At 34.0% G+C, this 15,450-nt stretch overlaps 2 protein-coding genes across 2 annotated transcripts; both read left to right on the top strand.

Annotated features, from left to right (window-relative positions):
* The first annotated feature begins 2,272 nt into the window (after nt 1-2,272).
* Nucleotides 2,273-8,843, top strand: LOC106711583. Its single transcript, XM_045680718.1, is given in 17 exon segments — nt 2,273-2,423; nt 2,869-3,085; nt 3,386-3,496; nt 3,608-3,806; nt 4,023-4,199; nt 4,283-4,387; nt 4,545-4,700; nt 4,912-4,964; nt 5,615-5,727; nt 5,798-6,014; nt 6,278-6,388; nt 6,555-6,609; nt 6,765-6,908; nt 7,257-7,433; nt 7,656-7,760; nt 8,342-8,497; nt 8,778-8,843. Coding segments are annotated over 17 exon segments (2,313 nt in total).
* Nucleotides 8,844-10,422: 1,579 nt separating this feature from the next.
* Nucleotides 10,423-13,792, top strand: LOC106709198 (multiple inositol polyphosphate phosphatase 1). Its single transcript, XM_045680658.1, has 7 exons — nt 10,423-10,667; nt 10,991-11,139; nt 11,272-11,550; nt 11,727-11,825; nt 12,026-12,235; nt 12,399-12,646; nt 13,505-13,792. The coding sequence occupies exons 1-7, from the start codon at nt 10,505-10,507 to the stop codon at nt 13,764-13,766; spliced, it is 1,410 nt and encodes a 469-aa protein (XP_045536614.1). The 5' UTR covers nt 10,423-10,504; the 3' UTR covers nt 13,767-13,792.
* The last annotated feature ends 1,658 nt before the right edge of the window (nt 13,793-15,450 follow it).

Below are 15,450 nucleotides of genomic sequence, written 5' to 3' on the forward strand. Positions count from 1 at the left end.
TAACTTCATTTAAGCGTCACTTGAAGGTGAGTTTCTTAAGTGTTGGTTCCCTTTTAAGTCACCTAAGTAATTGCAAACCCATAGTATGACTCTTGCGTACCTTTAGTTAGATTAAAAAAAATCTAATAAAACGCCAGCGCCACTTAAAAAAAACCTTTATTAGTAGCCAATGTGTCCTTTCAGTCTGTGTTTTATATCTGTGCCAAATTTCAGCAAGATCAGTTAAATCGTTCTGGTGATACCTACTAACAAACATCCATCCATCCATCTAAACATTGACATTTATAATATTAGTAAGATTATTTCACTTTTTTAATCCATCATAAAAAGCATATGATCATGATTCGGTAAAATTCATTATTTTTTTAATTTAGCATTTTAATTTCGTCTTTTAGTAATTTGAATTAATATGCAGCCATATTATTATAGTTTTAACAGATTATTAATATATGTATGAAGACGATACAATGGCTATGCGAAAGATAAAAGCCCGCATACCATCGCTCTGACCATCCCCTTATCAAAAACATTTTCAAACAACGTGAGAATAGAATCATAATTGAGTATATATATTTAGTAATAAAACCTTTATCATTAAGGAATTTCTTCTACTATTTGTGTAATTAGGCATATACCCCAAGCACCCAATAACCCACCTAATTTTAACACCCTTATAAAAATTTAACTTAGGCCTAAACTCACCCGTTCCCGGAATTATTTATTTACTACCTCGCAACTCCGTCCATTCAGAATTAAGAAAAACTTAAAAAAAAGCGTATATGTTCTTCCAGACCATATCTGTGTCCAATTTCGTCAAGATTCTGGAGATACCTTCAAACAAACATCCATCCATCCAAACTTTCGCATGTATAATATTAAGATCTATTAGAAACTAGCTTTTACTCGCGACTCCGTTCGCGCAGATTAAAAAATAGAAAACGGGGTAAAAATTATCCTATGTCCGTTTCCTGGTTCTAAGCTACCTGCCCACCAATTTTCAGTCAAATCGATTCAGTCGTTCTTGAGTTATAAATGGTGTAACTAACACGACTTTCTTTTATAAATATAGATATATCTTAGTATTTAATACAGTGTCGTAGAAAACTATATAAATAGTTTGACTGTGAGATCACAATGATAAATTACAATAGGCAGTAGATAATAAAAATAATGTTTTCTATGGACATCCAATGAATAACACAGGGGAAAATACACCATAGATATTTATTGCACTTACATAGACAAATTCAAGACTTATTTATTCACCTTCAGAGGTTCAGACTTAGACTAAATTTCTATTTAATTATACATGTAATTCAACAAATTTTCAGACTTGGGAATTATATTAATTTTGTGAATATTAGATGATTTATCTGTTATGTATACATATATAAATAAATATTAAAAAAAATAATGTCATGTAGAGTTAACGTCTTTAAATACTTTTCTGTATGTTCTGGGTATCATTTTAAAAAGACAGTGTAAAGATGAACAATTGCCTGAAAAAAAAAAGATCTTTAATTTATTTGAAAGTATGAAAATAGGCATTCAAATAATAGCGTAAAACAGAAATTAAAAGTTACAAAACAATAATTATATAGTAAATAAAAACATAGAGAATGGTATTTAAAAGGAAAGCTTATGATGTCAAAGGCTGTATTTAATGTAATAACGTAATTGTATTTGCTAAGAGTGTTGCGGGACAGTGATTAAAAACTACAGAGGTTTGAAACTATTGTGTATTTTATATTCACTATACAACGTAATAAATAGTATGTAAGTATCCCAAAAAAAAAAAAAAAGTAAAGGTAATTTTATGGAATAGTATATATAAAACATTAGAGTTTGTTTCATTTTTGTTAATTGCGAAAATTCGCAATATATCGTGCGTTATAAGCATCTGGTAGTATCGTGAGGTTTTACTTGTCTGTCCTACCTAGAGAGAGTGTGCGTTAGACATTTGCTCATATTAAAAAGGATCTGGTAAAACAACTTTCTGACGCTTTAATTTCATCGTGCATCATAAAATAACTGTATTACAAAGATAGAAGTTAAGGAAAGTAGGGGTAATTAATTTCGTATTTCTATACAAAAACTCCTAAAGCCTTTTTTTGAATTTGGTTGCCGTTTAATTGGACAACTTCCTGACACTGTAAAATAGTTACAAAAAATGTTTACAACACCTGGAACAGATAATTAAAGCAAAATCAAATTAAACTCAATTGTTTCGATGCGAGCTTTTCTATTCACACAATACGTTAAGACATCAAACATGGCGGTCATCGTTGATAATGTCAACTTGTCCGTCCGTGTGTCACTGACAGCATTGCGACTGGTCGGCTTCTGGGCGCCTGAGGGACTAACTAAGAACGGGAAATGGTGGTACAATGCATATGGTTTTTCCTGCTTTATGTTTCTTTTGGGTGAGTACAAAAGGGGACTTCGAGGACCATAAGGTTTGTCATGATACGTACCAACGAGTGTTAAGTGGTCACTGACGTTTAAAGATATCCAGAATACGAAAGGCACTGGATACTCGGCAGCACAGACTTTACCTCTGGTAACCCCGTGGGCGAGATATCCAGGGCACCCTCTTTATTGTGATGCATTTGAGGGTGAGGGGGTAGTTAATAAGGTTATATGAGACTGTGTAATTCGTAGATCTTTGGCACCATTTTAAATCCAGTGCGGTCGCCCAACCGCGCCCTATCCTACCGCCGACTCAGAGTCACGAATTTGAGAGGCCAAAAGTTTTTCTATAACTACACTGAACACCAACATAAAAAAAATACACATACATACGTACATAAAAAAATATTGCTCTGTTGCTATCTTAACTTAATAATCAATATTATTACCAATAAACAGGCACATATATTATAATCCAAGTTGTGGATTTATTTTTGATCTGGGGCAACCTACCGCTCATGACGGAGACGGCTTTTCTGCTGTTCACAAATTTGGCGCAGGTCGCCAAGTTCGTTAACCTAGCGGTGAGGGAGAGGATGATAAGGTTGATCATTAATGATGCTGATCAGATTCTGCGAAGAGAGAATACAGAAGAAGGGAAAAATATTGTGAAGCAGTAAGTTTTGGTATTTATTTGGCATATTTATTTACTCTGACGATTATTTAATTTCTAGTTGCTTCAGATTTTATTTACCGTTTTAATTGTTAAGAACAACACAAAGAACATCAAAAATCTTAATAAGGTATATTGATTTAAGAACGAATTAAAGGAAGAAATTGTCTGAAAATTTTCTTTGTAATCTTAAAATACAAGAAAATGTTTTAAACAGAAAAGATAATAATACAATGTTCAAAAGGAATCCTACGATAATTTTTTGACAAAAGTTCAAATTTCATTATTTATCTATTTGTACAGATGCAATCGTGAGACTGCGATATTTCAATTCTTTTATATGTGCATAACGCTGGTGACGATGCTCGGGTGGGCCTTCAGTGCTGAAACGAACATGCTTCCTCTTCGCGCTTGGTACTAATTATTATCTAGTATTAATGTTACATTTTTAAGTGTTGATTTTAAAATTTAAGGCTTCATTTAGAATAGGTTTTATTGGATTATTTCTCATCACCTTCATACCAGGTACCCATACGACACTCGTCAATCTCCGGCGTACGAGTTGACGTACTTGCACCAGGTGGTGGCGCTGTATGTTGCGGCCAACCTGAACGTATGCAAGGACTCCCTGGTGACAACTCTGCTGGCCCAGTGTCGCTGCCGTCTACGTCTCCTGGCCCTCGCCTTGAGGACTCTGAACAAGGATTTAGATGTTAAGGGAGATGTGAGATTATGAGAGAGCGTTAATTATTTATGTGCGGTGTTGGTGGAAGTGGGTTGGGTCGAAACCTAAAGCACGTTAAGAACTCGTCAAATAATAAACAGTTTTGTTAAATGACATCTAGTGAAAGTTTATAAAAGACAATTTTTCTTCTGACAAATGTACCTTAATCGTAAAATAGATGGCGCTATAAAAAAATTTATTTTTTGTTTTCCACAGAGGCTCACGGTAGAGCAAGAGGCGATAGTGTCAGCTAGACTCCGTGATTGCGTAGTGCGCCACCAGGCAGCGCTGCACGCAGCGGTGCAGCTGCAGACCTGTTTCTCAGAACCAACCTTCGCACAGTTCACGGTGTCTCTTGTCATCATTTGTGCAACAGCTTTCCAGCTAGTCTCTGTAGGAATTAGCTTAAATTATACCTAAAAGATTTAATTTTTTAATCATTGTTTAATAATGTTGACAGAAAAATCTGTTCCCAGCAAGTTGGCAACGTAGTACGCTTGTTGTCTATGGGGACGTATCTACTTAACATGATGTACCAGGTCTTCATCTACTGCTACCAGGGGAACCAATTGTCTGAAGAGGTATTCTTACTAAATTGAACTTTATGTAAAGATAAAGTATCTGTTATCTCGTGCTGGATAAGACTCTAGTTCATTAAGGTTAACCTTCTGGATGCACCATAGACAAATGAGTAGAAGCTTAGCAAATATGAGAAAATCAACATGGAATTTACTTTAGAGTGTAGGCGTTTGTGGCGCCGCATACGCCGCTCCGTGGCACACGTTCAGCGCGCCGCTGCGCCGCTCTCTGCTCTTGGTGATGTCGCGCAGCCGCCGCGCCGCTCGCATCTCCGCTGGGGGATTTACCGCGCTTTCGCTCGCATCGTTCATGTCTGTAAGACAAGTGTTGCCACCTTAAGCTACAAGAGATTGTAGAGCACAGAACAGTGAGGTAGAGCAGTAGAGCAGTGCTGTACTATTATTGTTTGAACGCTCACACCCTATTTAAAATTATTGTTTTTCGTTGCGTTAAAAATTTACAATAGTTTGACTTTAATTCAGATTAACTATTTTTTTTTAATGTATTGAGTACTTTTTTCTTTCAGATAATCAAGGCGTCATACTCTTTATTCACATTGCTGCAGCAAGTTGAAGAAAAAAAATAGAATCTTGTGATTTTCATTTTGAAGTAAATAAAAGATGTATCTAGATTTTAATCATACTGTTTTATCTTAATCTATTCCTTTTAAACGTCAACGTAATATTAAGATAAATGCATTTGAATATTTTTATGGAAGGAAATGGATAGAAAATTATATAGGACACAGCCAATTTGCTCGTAAACCTAGTGTTTGCATGTTTTGATTAAAAATATGACAAAATCGAATACAGCAAAGTGATGGTAAGTTAATAGCAAGTTGCTGGAGCGAGCGACACGTCTACCTAGTAATTACATAAACAAAGAGCAATGGTGTTACCAACATTTTAAATTGAACCAAATGTATACCTAAAATATTACGTTATAAAAGTATAAAACCCGATGAACCCCAGTAGCTAATTCTCTCTTTGAAAACGCTTGGAGTACAGTTTTAGGTTGATGATTGAAATAATCAGATAATTTTGACTTTTACAACTTTGAATTTGCTTAAATTAAAAAGAAAAGGTTTGGAATACCTGCGTAATAATAAATTAATGTGTACCATCAAAATATATTACCCGTTGCAGCAATGTTGCACTTAATTTTATTGATGTTGATTGAGGTATCCACACGATGATTTCTCTTGTCGGAACAGTAAATTCTACCCTCAGAATACCACTGACCTTGTTCTTAGTGTTAGGATTGTGGGCACCGAACCACTTTCAAGGGTTACGAAAGTGGCTATTTAATATTTATACCTTTTTCTCTTATATGTTCTTAGTGGGTAAGTTGAGTCTATTACGTCGGTGGTTCATGTCTTGCTAGAATTTGTACATTGCATTTGTTTCTTCTAGGCATTTGCATCACTGTACAACTTGGCGATCTTTACCAAGTGTGGGGCAATGTACCTCTGATGACAGCCACCATGTTTCTGATCTTCACCAACCTTGCTTTCAGCGGTAAATACATATATATTATATTAAGAAAGACACAGATACAAAGCATAATCGCTGAGGTGAAGGAGGAATTGGATGCAGAGTCTAGAGATGAGGGAATAAAAGTTATTAAAAGGTAAAAACCAAATAAGTATAAATAACATTACACAAGATTGGTGGGCGTTATGATAAAATCTGAAGATGAGGATAAAGATTGCAAAGAATACGTGACTAAAATGAGACTAGATCTTGGGATGAAATGAACAGAAAATTTTGTAAAAGTTTGTGGCAGTTGTATTTCTTGATGAAATGATATCAATCAAATGCACTAAGATAATATTTTGTTAGCGGTATAAGAAATTTGTTCTTAAATAACCATGACCTTTGTTTCCTTTGTAGTTGTAATCGTGAGACGACTATCCAATATTACGGATATATCTGGCTGTGTTACGTTACTATACTGGGCTTGGCTCTTAGTGCCGAGATGAATCAACTACCTTTGCGAGCTTGGTATGGAATTCTCCTAGTTCCAAACTTCAAGATTCAGTTACATTCGTTAGGAAATTAATCTTTCTGTTTGTTTAAGTTTATTTCTCTTTTGGCATAACCTTGTTCGCTTATATATTATATTTATATAGAGACAGACACATTCTTATTACAGACGGTTTCCTTCCAGGTATCCTTATGATGTGTCTAAGACTCCTGCCTATGAAATTACGTACTCGCATCAGGTTGGTAGAATCACTATAACTAAGATTTTTTTTCACTGTTATATTAATTACTTTAATTTATAATAATGTCTATTTCCATCCTTGCTAATCATCATCAGCCTGTGACATCACACTATTAGAGGTATGATCTCCTGAAGAACACCATCTTGTTGCAGTGCATAGCACTTCTTCTTGCTTCAGCACTGAACGTCAGCATCGACACGTTGGCCACGACCCTCATCTGCCAATGTCGCTGTCGCCTGCGTTTACTAGCTCTATCCCTCACCACGCTTTGTGATGGCGCACTGGTGGAAAATAAGGTTAGATAAGTAAATGGAATTGGAATGCAATGGCGCATTTAAGTAACTGGATACGAAGTGATATTATTAAAAAATTGTTTTGTAATGTTCCTTTCAAGTTTTATGCTCTACTAACCCTGTTTAAAACATTTATTGTTATCTCTGTTATCTGTGTTTATGTGTGACAATATGTTTTATACGGAGATTTTAGTCACAGAAACCAACGATGAAACAACGGTGATTTTCGACAATTTTGTTGTGGTCATTTGTGCAAAGAATAAAAAAATAGCTGAAGATGTTTTTCAGCTTGTCTGTACAATTGTGGAACTGTATACAGGATCGATTAATAATTAACTATTGTTTCTTTAGAGTCATGTTTCATGTAATGAAGAGGTAGTGATGTCCCGCCTACGTAAATGCGTCCAGCGCCATCAAGCGGCGTTGGAGTACGCTCGCCTCTTGCAACTCTACTTCTCAGCACCGATCTTTGGCCAGTTCTTAGTATCTGTACTTATTATTTGTGCGACTGCTTACCAGTTGGCTTTTGTGAGTACTTAATTATTAACAATGATAGCAGCATTCAAAATCACTGTGACTTGGTGTGAATTTGGAATTAGAAGTCTACCAGAAGCGTCTGTTGAAGGAGAAGAATTAACATACAAATAGAAAAGGATGTTGAAGATGTCTTTTCTTGTTACATGTAGTATTTAGAGACATGGAAGAAGAAATTGTGATATTTAGCTATTTGATAAATTCTTTTTTTTCTAGGAGTCATCGAGCTTAGTACGAATTTTTACTATGATAACATGTTTACTAGACATGATGCTTCAAGTTTTTCTTTACTGCTACCATGGAAATGAACTCATTCATGAGGTATTAAATATTTGCTTTTAATTCGAAAACCGAAGCCAGTTCAAGAATATGCGGATATATCGATGGGTCCTGTGTATAAGGACGAAAGTAATAAATTGACGATTTTTACTTCTGTGTTAAAAGCTACCTCTTAGTTTAGTTAACAGCATGCACTAAGCAATTTACACATTTACAGGTGTAAATGTTATTTTTTGTTGAAGTAAAAGGTCTTACTTGGACTATTTTTCCATATGGTTGAAACTTTAAGAGCCTGTCCTGAAAAGTTGTCAATTTGCATATTGGCCCTTATTCGTAGGAGCCATCGATATGTGATCAAAGGAATTTTTAAAATAGATCAATTTGGATACTGTCCGCTTACCACCGTGTTTTTTCCGGCGTGGAAGATGAATTTCCAAAACACTAAAAATAATTGTTACGTAGTACTTATTTAGTATAGAAAAGTGTTTTTGTCCATTTACAAGAACTGAGGAGACAATGATGACAGAAATCTTTATAGAAAATCTCAAGATATGAAGTTAACAGTTTGGATAGTGTATTGATTGATATATCTGTAAGTTTAGTCTGATAAATGCTCTTTTCAGAGTGAGAATATAAAAGAAGCAGCGTACGCGTGTCCGTGGTACTACTGCAGCGTTCCTGTGCGGCGCATGTTGCTACTCGTGACCACCAGAAGCTATCGACTTGCTAGGCTGCGGGCGGGAGGGTTCACTGAACTCTCCCTCATTTCATTTATGGGTGTTAGTGGATATTTCCACTTAGTTACTGTGAGACTCTGGTCGCGATGCTATCATTTTATACTACAGAAATTGCGACCACGCCAGTGCAAATGGGACTTTATACAAATGGAGGTCGTGCGCATCTAGCCACTAAATCGATATTAGATTACAATATTAAAGTGTGAACTTTTTTGTGAGCATTTCTCATAAAATTTTCTTGCAACTTCTCTTCTAGATGTACCCAAAATAACACTCTTATATAAAAACAATGGCTATGATTTCACTTTTGTTTTTTTTTCAGATAATCAAGGCTTCTTACACATTCTTCACAGTACTTCAACAGGTGGAAGAGTAAAGAAATTCATAAGTGAAAATGAAATTACAGAACTAATAAACTAATTATTATAAACAGCACATAAAGTTTAAAGTTGTTTGATTTTTTTCTTAAAACATGACTAGCATTCTGGTATATATTTTGATTTTAAAATTTATTTAAAGTCTTCACTTTAAGCCTGCTTATATTTATAGTGGTTGCATATTTCAAGGAAATATTGGGAATTACTAATAAAATTATCAACATTTAATCAATTAATCAATATATTACTTTATCAAGATCTAATAAATTAGAGGAGTGAAGTTTGATGTAATTATTTTATGATGCAAGTGAACGCCGCGTGGTTTCCTAATATCGTTACATGATTGATACATTCATTTTATACAGGATGTTCGAATATGAGATTTTAAATTTTATGCATTAGTTAACTAAAATAAAAAGTATCTTACGATAATTTATTTTTAAAGCGGATTTAATATTATAAAACCTCTTTTGTTTTATGGCAATTTTGAACATGACTGTTTTTTTTTTTAATTCAGTCTTTATGTCTTGTCTCATTAAGATACTTAATTTGTTGAAAGTAATTGATAAAAAAACTACGTTTTGATATAATTTTATGCCTTTAATTTTACTTTGCTAAGTAAAATAATGCAAAAGTAGCGTCAGCAAGATAAACCGCTTTAATAGATTTCTTAATAAAAAATCTAATTTACCGTAGATTTTTTATATGATTTTTAATATTATGAGTCTGTATAAATATCAAAATGAATAGATAAAGACACGAATCGAAGGCGTGTATATGACGTTACTTGATTGTGGGTTTTCATTGGCGAAAATCTTATCGATAAAGCTATGTTTACATTGTATCATTTAGTATTATTATATTATATGTTTAGAGACGTTAATTGTATTGTTCCATTTTATTTAAAGCACTTCAAATTATTAATTTCTTTACGTTATGATATTGTACTAGGTATTTATTTGGATAATTACTGGCACAGATTTAACTACCTATGTATGTAAAATTATAATTATAATAGTCTGAGATTTTTCCGCACTTTTATGTCAAACAATTAGTTACTTAAAGTAGCTTTAAATAGATGAAAACTGTTTTGACCATGATCTCTTTGTGTCAGCTATTGTTTAACAAAGACCACTTCACTTCATACGTATTATATTGTAACTAACAGTTCCGCTATGGTAAGCGTGTTCTATGCACGTGTCTCAGATTTTGTGTCCAACTTGTGAAAGGTATAATGTTATGAAGAATCGTCAAGGAATTAAATTTAAGTTAAAAAATAAGAATGTGTTAACTATATTTAAATTAGAAAGTGAAAACAATAGAACTGTTAAATATTCTAGAACAATCGACTGACCGTGAGCTACTGAGATCACAATCACACTGATAAAATATATCGTTGTCCCTGTTATTATTGTTGACAAAAAAGAAATAACAATATGTTTTAAATCAATTTTAGTTTCAGAAACCCACAGTTAATGAATCTATTTTTGTAATTCTTTCAAAGCAATCATAAACCGAGAAGTAAAATAGGATATATTCCCTTAAAATAAACACGTAAACTCCGGCGGTAAAAAAACAATTGTGAAACGACCTTTAAATATTTAAAAGAAAAAAGATAAGTGAAAACTATAAAAGGTTAGATTGACGTATTGATAATGGCTTGGCTAGGAAGATGTTTAACATGATCATAAGTTTAGTCCTACTCTGTGTGGCGAGCAGTGTCTATGGCCAGCGGGAGTGTTACTGGAACGCACAGTGCCCATACCTCCTCTACTCCACGAAGACACCTTATGACACCATCCGAGGAGATATAAGAGACCAACCAACTATAGATAGTAAGATTTATTTATACTTAAATATTTTTCATCAAGGTGACATAGTATATCCCTAATCGATAGTTTATTTTGTTAGACATTCGAAATTAAGAAAGAGACAAAAAATGAGAAAGACCAGAGAGAAGAATTTTGATAATTTTCTCCAATTGTCTAAATGAGAAGTTAGGTTCTGCAATTGTAAGGTTGTGACAATTTGTGCCTCTTCACGTCGGTTCATTTAGTAAATACTTCCTTTCTCAGTTTAGATCTCGTATATGTTTTAAGTTACTTCAACATCCTCATATTATAGAGTTCAGCTTGTCTACAAGTGTTATTCTCTTTAGATTGTCAAGCCGTGAGCATCTGGTCGTTGCACCGTCATGGCAACCGCAACCCCGGCTCCAGCGTCACCGCCAGGATCAAAGTGGTTGCTGGTCTTAGAGATGAGATAATTCAGAGCTTTGAAAATGGTAGAGGACAGTTGTGCTCACAGGTATGTCATTTCGATGGAAAATCTTTTAGTTCTCTGCGTAAATTGAAGTCTTTGTTTTTGAAAACAAAGGCTGGCCGTAAATACTCTTGAAACAAGATAGCCGAGATTTAGAAAAAATATTTTTATTCCCAGGATATTGATAAATTCCGTAACTGGAAATGGAATGAAACCCTTGAAGTATCCCAGTCTTACCTAACCGGGACTGGGTATGAAGAGATCTACGACATTGCTAAACGTCTTCGTGAGAGATATCCTCACTTACTACGAGGGTCTGATGACGACTACTACTTTAGAGTCACCAACGAGCAACGGACTGTCACCAGCGGCATGGCTTTTGTCCATGGTCTAGCGGAAGGGAAAAATCTTAACCTAACTATAGACGGACCATATGAAAGGGATGACTTAATAAGAGTAAGTGCAGATAATACTTAATATTTCTGAGATATTACTTATTTCTTTATCAGTAGGATAAGGAAAGAGATTGCAAACCCAATTCGGGAACGAACTAAAACATTAATCCAAACAGTCATAACTACTACCTTTGACTTGTGCGTGAACTGCTAAAAGTTATTATCAATATATTACAGCCGTATGAGAACTGTGATAGATACCAGCAGGAGGTGAAAGGAGGTCCACAAGTGGGAGCCGAACTTGAAGCGTACTTTGAATCCACCGAATATAAAACAGTGAGTTTTCATATAATCTTTTTAACTGAGAAAATGATTATTAACACAGTATTAGAATAAGATAACTTGTCCAAAAAAAAAAAATCTTTAGAGGTATAAGGTGGCAATAAAAAAATAACCGCTACATCTTGATACTATTACTAAGTATAAATAATGAAGCAATTAACATAATACATATTCTACTATTTTATTGTCTGCAGGTTCAGAACAATGTTCAAGAACGCTTGGGCATACAAACTCAATTGTCTGCAGAAGATGTGTATTCTATTTACGAAATATGTCGCTTCTACCGTTCTTGGAAGGAGACCAAGCTGTGCCCCTGGTGCGCCGCCTTCTCCGACCAGGATCTTATCGTATTGGAGTATAGAGATGATGTGCGGCATTATTACAGGAATGCATACGGGTCTTGGGTAAACATATTAGATTTCCTAATAATATCTATACGACATATAAAAACTTGTCAGATCTTGCTCTAATGTAAAAATATAATTCAAAAAGTGTGTACAAATCGCCCTCTAACAAAAAGAAGACAAGAAGACTGTTGATTGTTTAAATTTTTGTATTCACGTAAAGGTACCCGGTAGCATTGGCGGTAATCTGGTCAAGAACCTTTACGAGAACTTCGAAGCTGCAGTCAACGGGACAGGAAAGAACATTGTCTCCTACTTTAGTCATGACACTATGATGGAGATGTTCTACTGTGCTTTGGGACTCTTCAAAGATGACGCTCCTATCAGGGGAGCAGTCAGGAATCCTGATAGACTATGGAAAACGAGTTTAATTGCTCCATTCTCCGTGAACATTATTGCTGTTTTAAATACGTAAGTCTACCAAATCATATGTAATAATTTATCCAACAGTTTTCTATATCCTATGTCATTGCTAAAATAATAAGGGAAACTTACAATACGTTTCAGTTAATTAATAACTAGTTCTAAATTATTAAGTCGCAATGCTTAACAGATCTTAAATTCGACTAACTCTGAATCTGTCTTATTTGGAAGACAATCAAATTCCATTTACCAAAATTAAACCAAATCCTAGGAACTAATTGTTTTCTACATCTCTGCCAAATTATATTAAAATCCGTTGAGCCGTTACTAATATACCTTCTAAAAACATCCATCCAACCATCCATCCATCTAAACTTTCGCATTTATAATATTAGTAAGGTATATATTAAGGTACATTGAAATGTTTATCAGTACTCTAGTAGGAAGTTCCACGTTGTGTAAGATTATGCATTACTAGCATAAGAACACGTTAATTCATTGATAGATTATCAATGTCATCTTTATCAGTTGTTGTTGAAGACATCTTGATAACATAAGCTGTTGCGACATGTGCGTGTCGTGTCGCCAGTTCTATCTTTCCCAATTGCTTTTATCCGTATTTGATAACAAATTTAGAAGCAGGAAAAATAAATTAATATGATTAATTTGATATTCTTACTTAATTTGCTCTGTTCTTTTAAGTGTTCTTGCCTTGGAAATATTAAAATCTATATTTTAGAATGTTTCCTTAATATACTTATTTTTCTAAGACCGGAATGCATTTGCTTTGGGGTTATGATCCACTTCGCAACTTGTCATGCTATTTGTAAGACTTGTTAATGTACGCAAAATTTCTTTGTTGAGAAGAGGTCTTAAAGATTTATGTGATATGTTTCTTTTTTACAGTTGCCAAGAATCAGATAACCAGACGTTCCGCGTGCAGTTCTTTATGAACGAACTAGTCACGGAACTGTGTCCATTAGCCGGTTGTACTTGGGAACAATTCCAAGAGAAATTCCAGAAGTTCACAGAAGCTAATCTAGATTTCTGTAGCATGGACAATAAAGTCAATGAACCCGAACCAATTGGAGGAAAAGCATCGTCATTTACTGCGGTAATTAATATCTTAGTGATGGTGGAAGTTATTGCTTATATTATAAGATATTAGATAAGAGAGATAAGACTTATTTTATAAAAAATATACCTACAAAAGTACTGTAATCGGTTTTTGTTATATCTAAAAATAATGCTCTATCGCCTACTGGTCAGTAGATCATTGGTTTTTTAGGTTTAGAGCACTAATTTTAGAAATGAATCTATCCCTTTTTCCTTTACGCTTATTTGTTACATTAGAAAATAATGTTAAGAACTCCATACATTCTATTGACAATTTGTCACTATCAAAATATGTGTCTTCATTTATAAATGGCCTTTTTTCTTTTCCAATTTACGTAATGTCTTTTTGTAATATCTGTCAAGAAAATATATTTTACTGCGTTAGTTACTTGATACAACTTTTGCATTAAATAAGCCCTCGGAAATTAATAATACAAGCTCCTACTGGTTAAAGAGATTTTTGATAAACCAATCAAATTCAAGAAATATCTAAGGATTTAATATTCTATATAAAAATTTACTTTAAGCTGATAGTAGACTTAATAGACGCTGTTGCAATGCATTCTACAGAAGATACAAGAAGCGAAGTGACATAAAATAATTTAAGGATAGCCAACAAATATCTACTTTAATAGACAAGAAAGTGAATAATAATCTAAAGTCAATCAAAATAATCTTCCGAGTCTCTTCTGCGAGTAAAACTTCATCATTTATAAATGAGTAAAAAGATTTAATTTAATTACAGGATGATGACGACTAAAGGAACTCTCGAATATTTTTAGGAAGTCCCATGGAGGCGACTCTATTGTTATATAAGTATAATAAATGGTAATAAACGATTATAAATATAAACGCATGTTTATTGATTTCATCAAATAAACAGTTAAAAATAAACACTGGACTCGTAGTATCAAAAAGTGGGCACGGCAAAATTTTAAGTGCCAATTCTGGTAATGCAATTTCAATATCTGACGATGTCTATCTTCAAAGGTAAAGAACCAATAGTAGAATTAACTTCGTGATACATAGCTAACCTATTTAGAAAACGTTGTCCCTTAACAGTTGCTATGGTACTTCCTTTAGGTGGCAGTAAAATTAGAGAGATCAGTTATTCATAGGCCCGGCAACCTGCCAACTATGTCATTCGCTCTGCTAATAAGAACCTAATGGAGCATGTAATGCAATTAATTTATGCCAAATTATTGATATTAAACATGAAATGTTTATGTTTTACATATTCTATTAACAACCAGTGAAAATATCTAGGCTTCGAACCTAGGAATTTAAATTTATATTTCAAGGTTCATCATATGAACATCATTTAATATATAATTTTGACTTTGTCGTCTATCTTTCGAAGAACCAAAGGGATTGGATACAATCCCATAAATTTTCCATTTATTTTCACTGGCATCTGCAAAATTTAGCAGTCAAAATCACAAAAAATTTTGCTACAGTCGTTCTTTGTGGGCGTGGATAGCATAGTCTTATGCATGGCCCAGTATTATTTTACTACTCAGAAGAAGGACGAAGAAGTATTTTAACCTCATGGATTTTTCCTTGCTACATGCTTCTTCTCTCATTTCTTTATTCGATGGCTCTTTTCTTGAAGAGTAACCAATGCATTGACACTTAAAAATCATAATCTTGTACTTAAGAAAAACTTGTTTGATCATTCGATGATTTCATCATAGGGTTATTTGTAAGGGGTTGATAAGAAGAAAGAAAACTGCAGG

This window comes from Papilio machaon, chromosome 13 (genome assembly GCF_912999745.1).
Source record: "Papilio machaon chromosome 13, ilPapMach1.1, whole genome shotgun sequence".
Classification (NCBI taxonomy): domain Eukaryota; kingdom Metazoa; phylum Arthropoda; class Insecta; order Lepidoptera; family Papilionidae; genus Papilio; species Papilio machaon.

What these genes read in the sequence shown, in the direction of transcription:
- LOC106709198 (XM_045680658.1), top strand. Translation starts at nt 10,505, where the DNA reads ATGTTTAACATGATCATAAGTTTAGTCCTACTCTGTGTGGCGAGCAGT. An exon ending in AGACCAACCAACTATAGATA is followed by an intron (nt 10,668 to 10,990) that starts GTAAGATTTATT and finishes TATTCTCTTTAG; the next exon opens with ATTGTCAAGCCGTGAGCATC. An exon ending in GAGGACAGTTGTGCTCACAG is followed by an intron (nt 11,140 to 11,271) that starts GTATGTCATTTC and finishes TTTTATTCCCAG; the next exon opens with GATATTGATAAATTCCGTAA.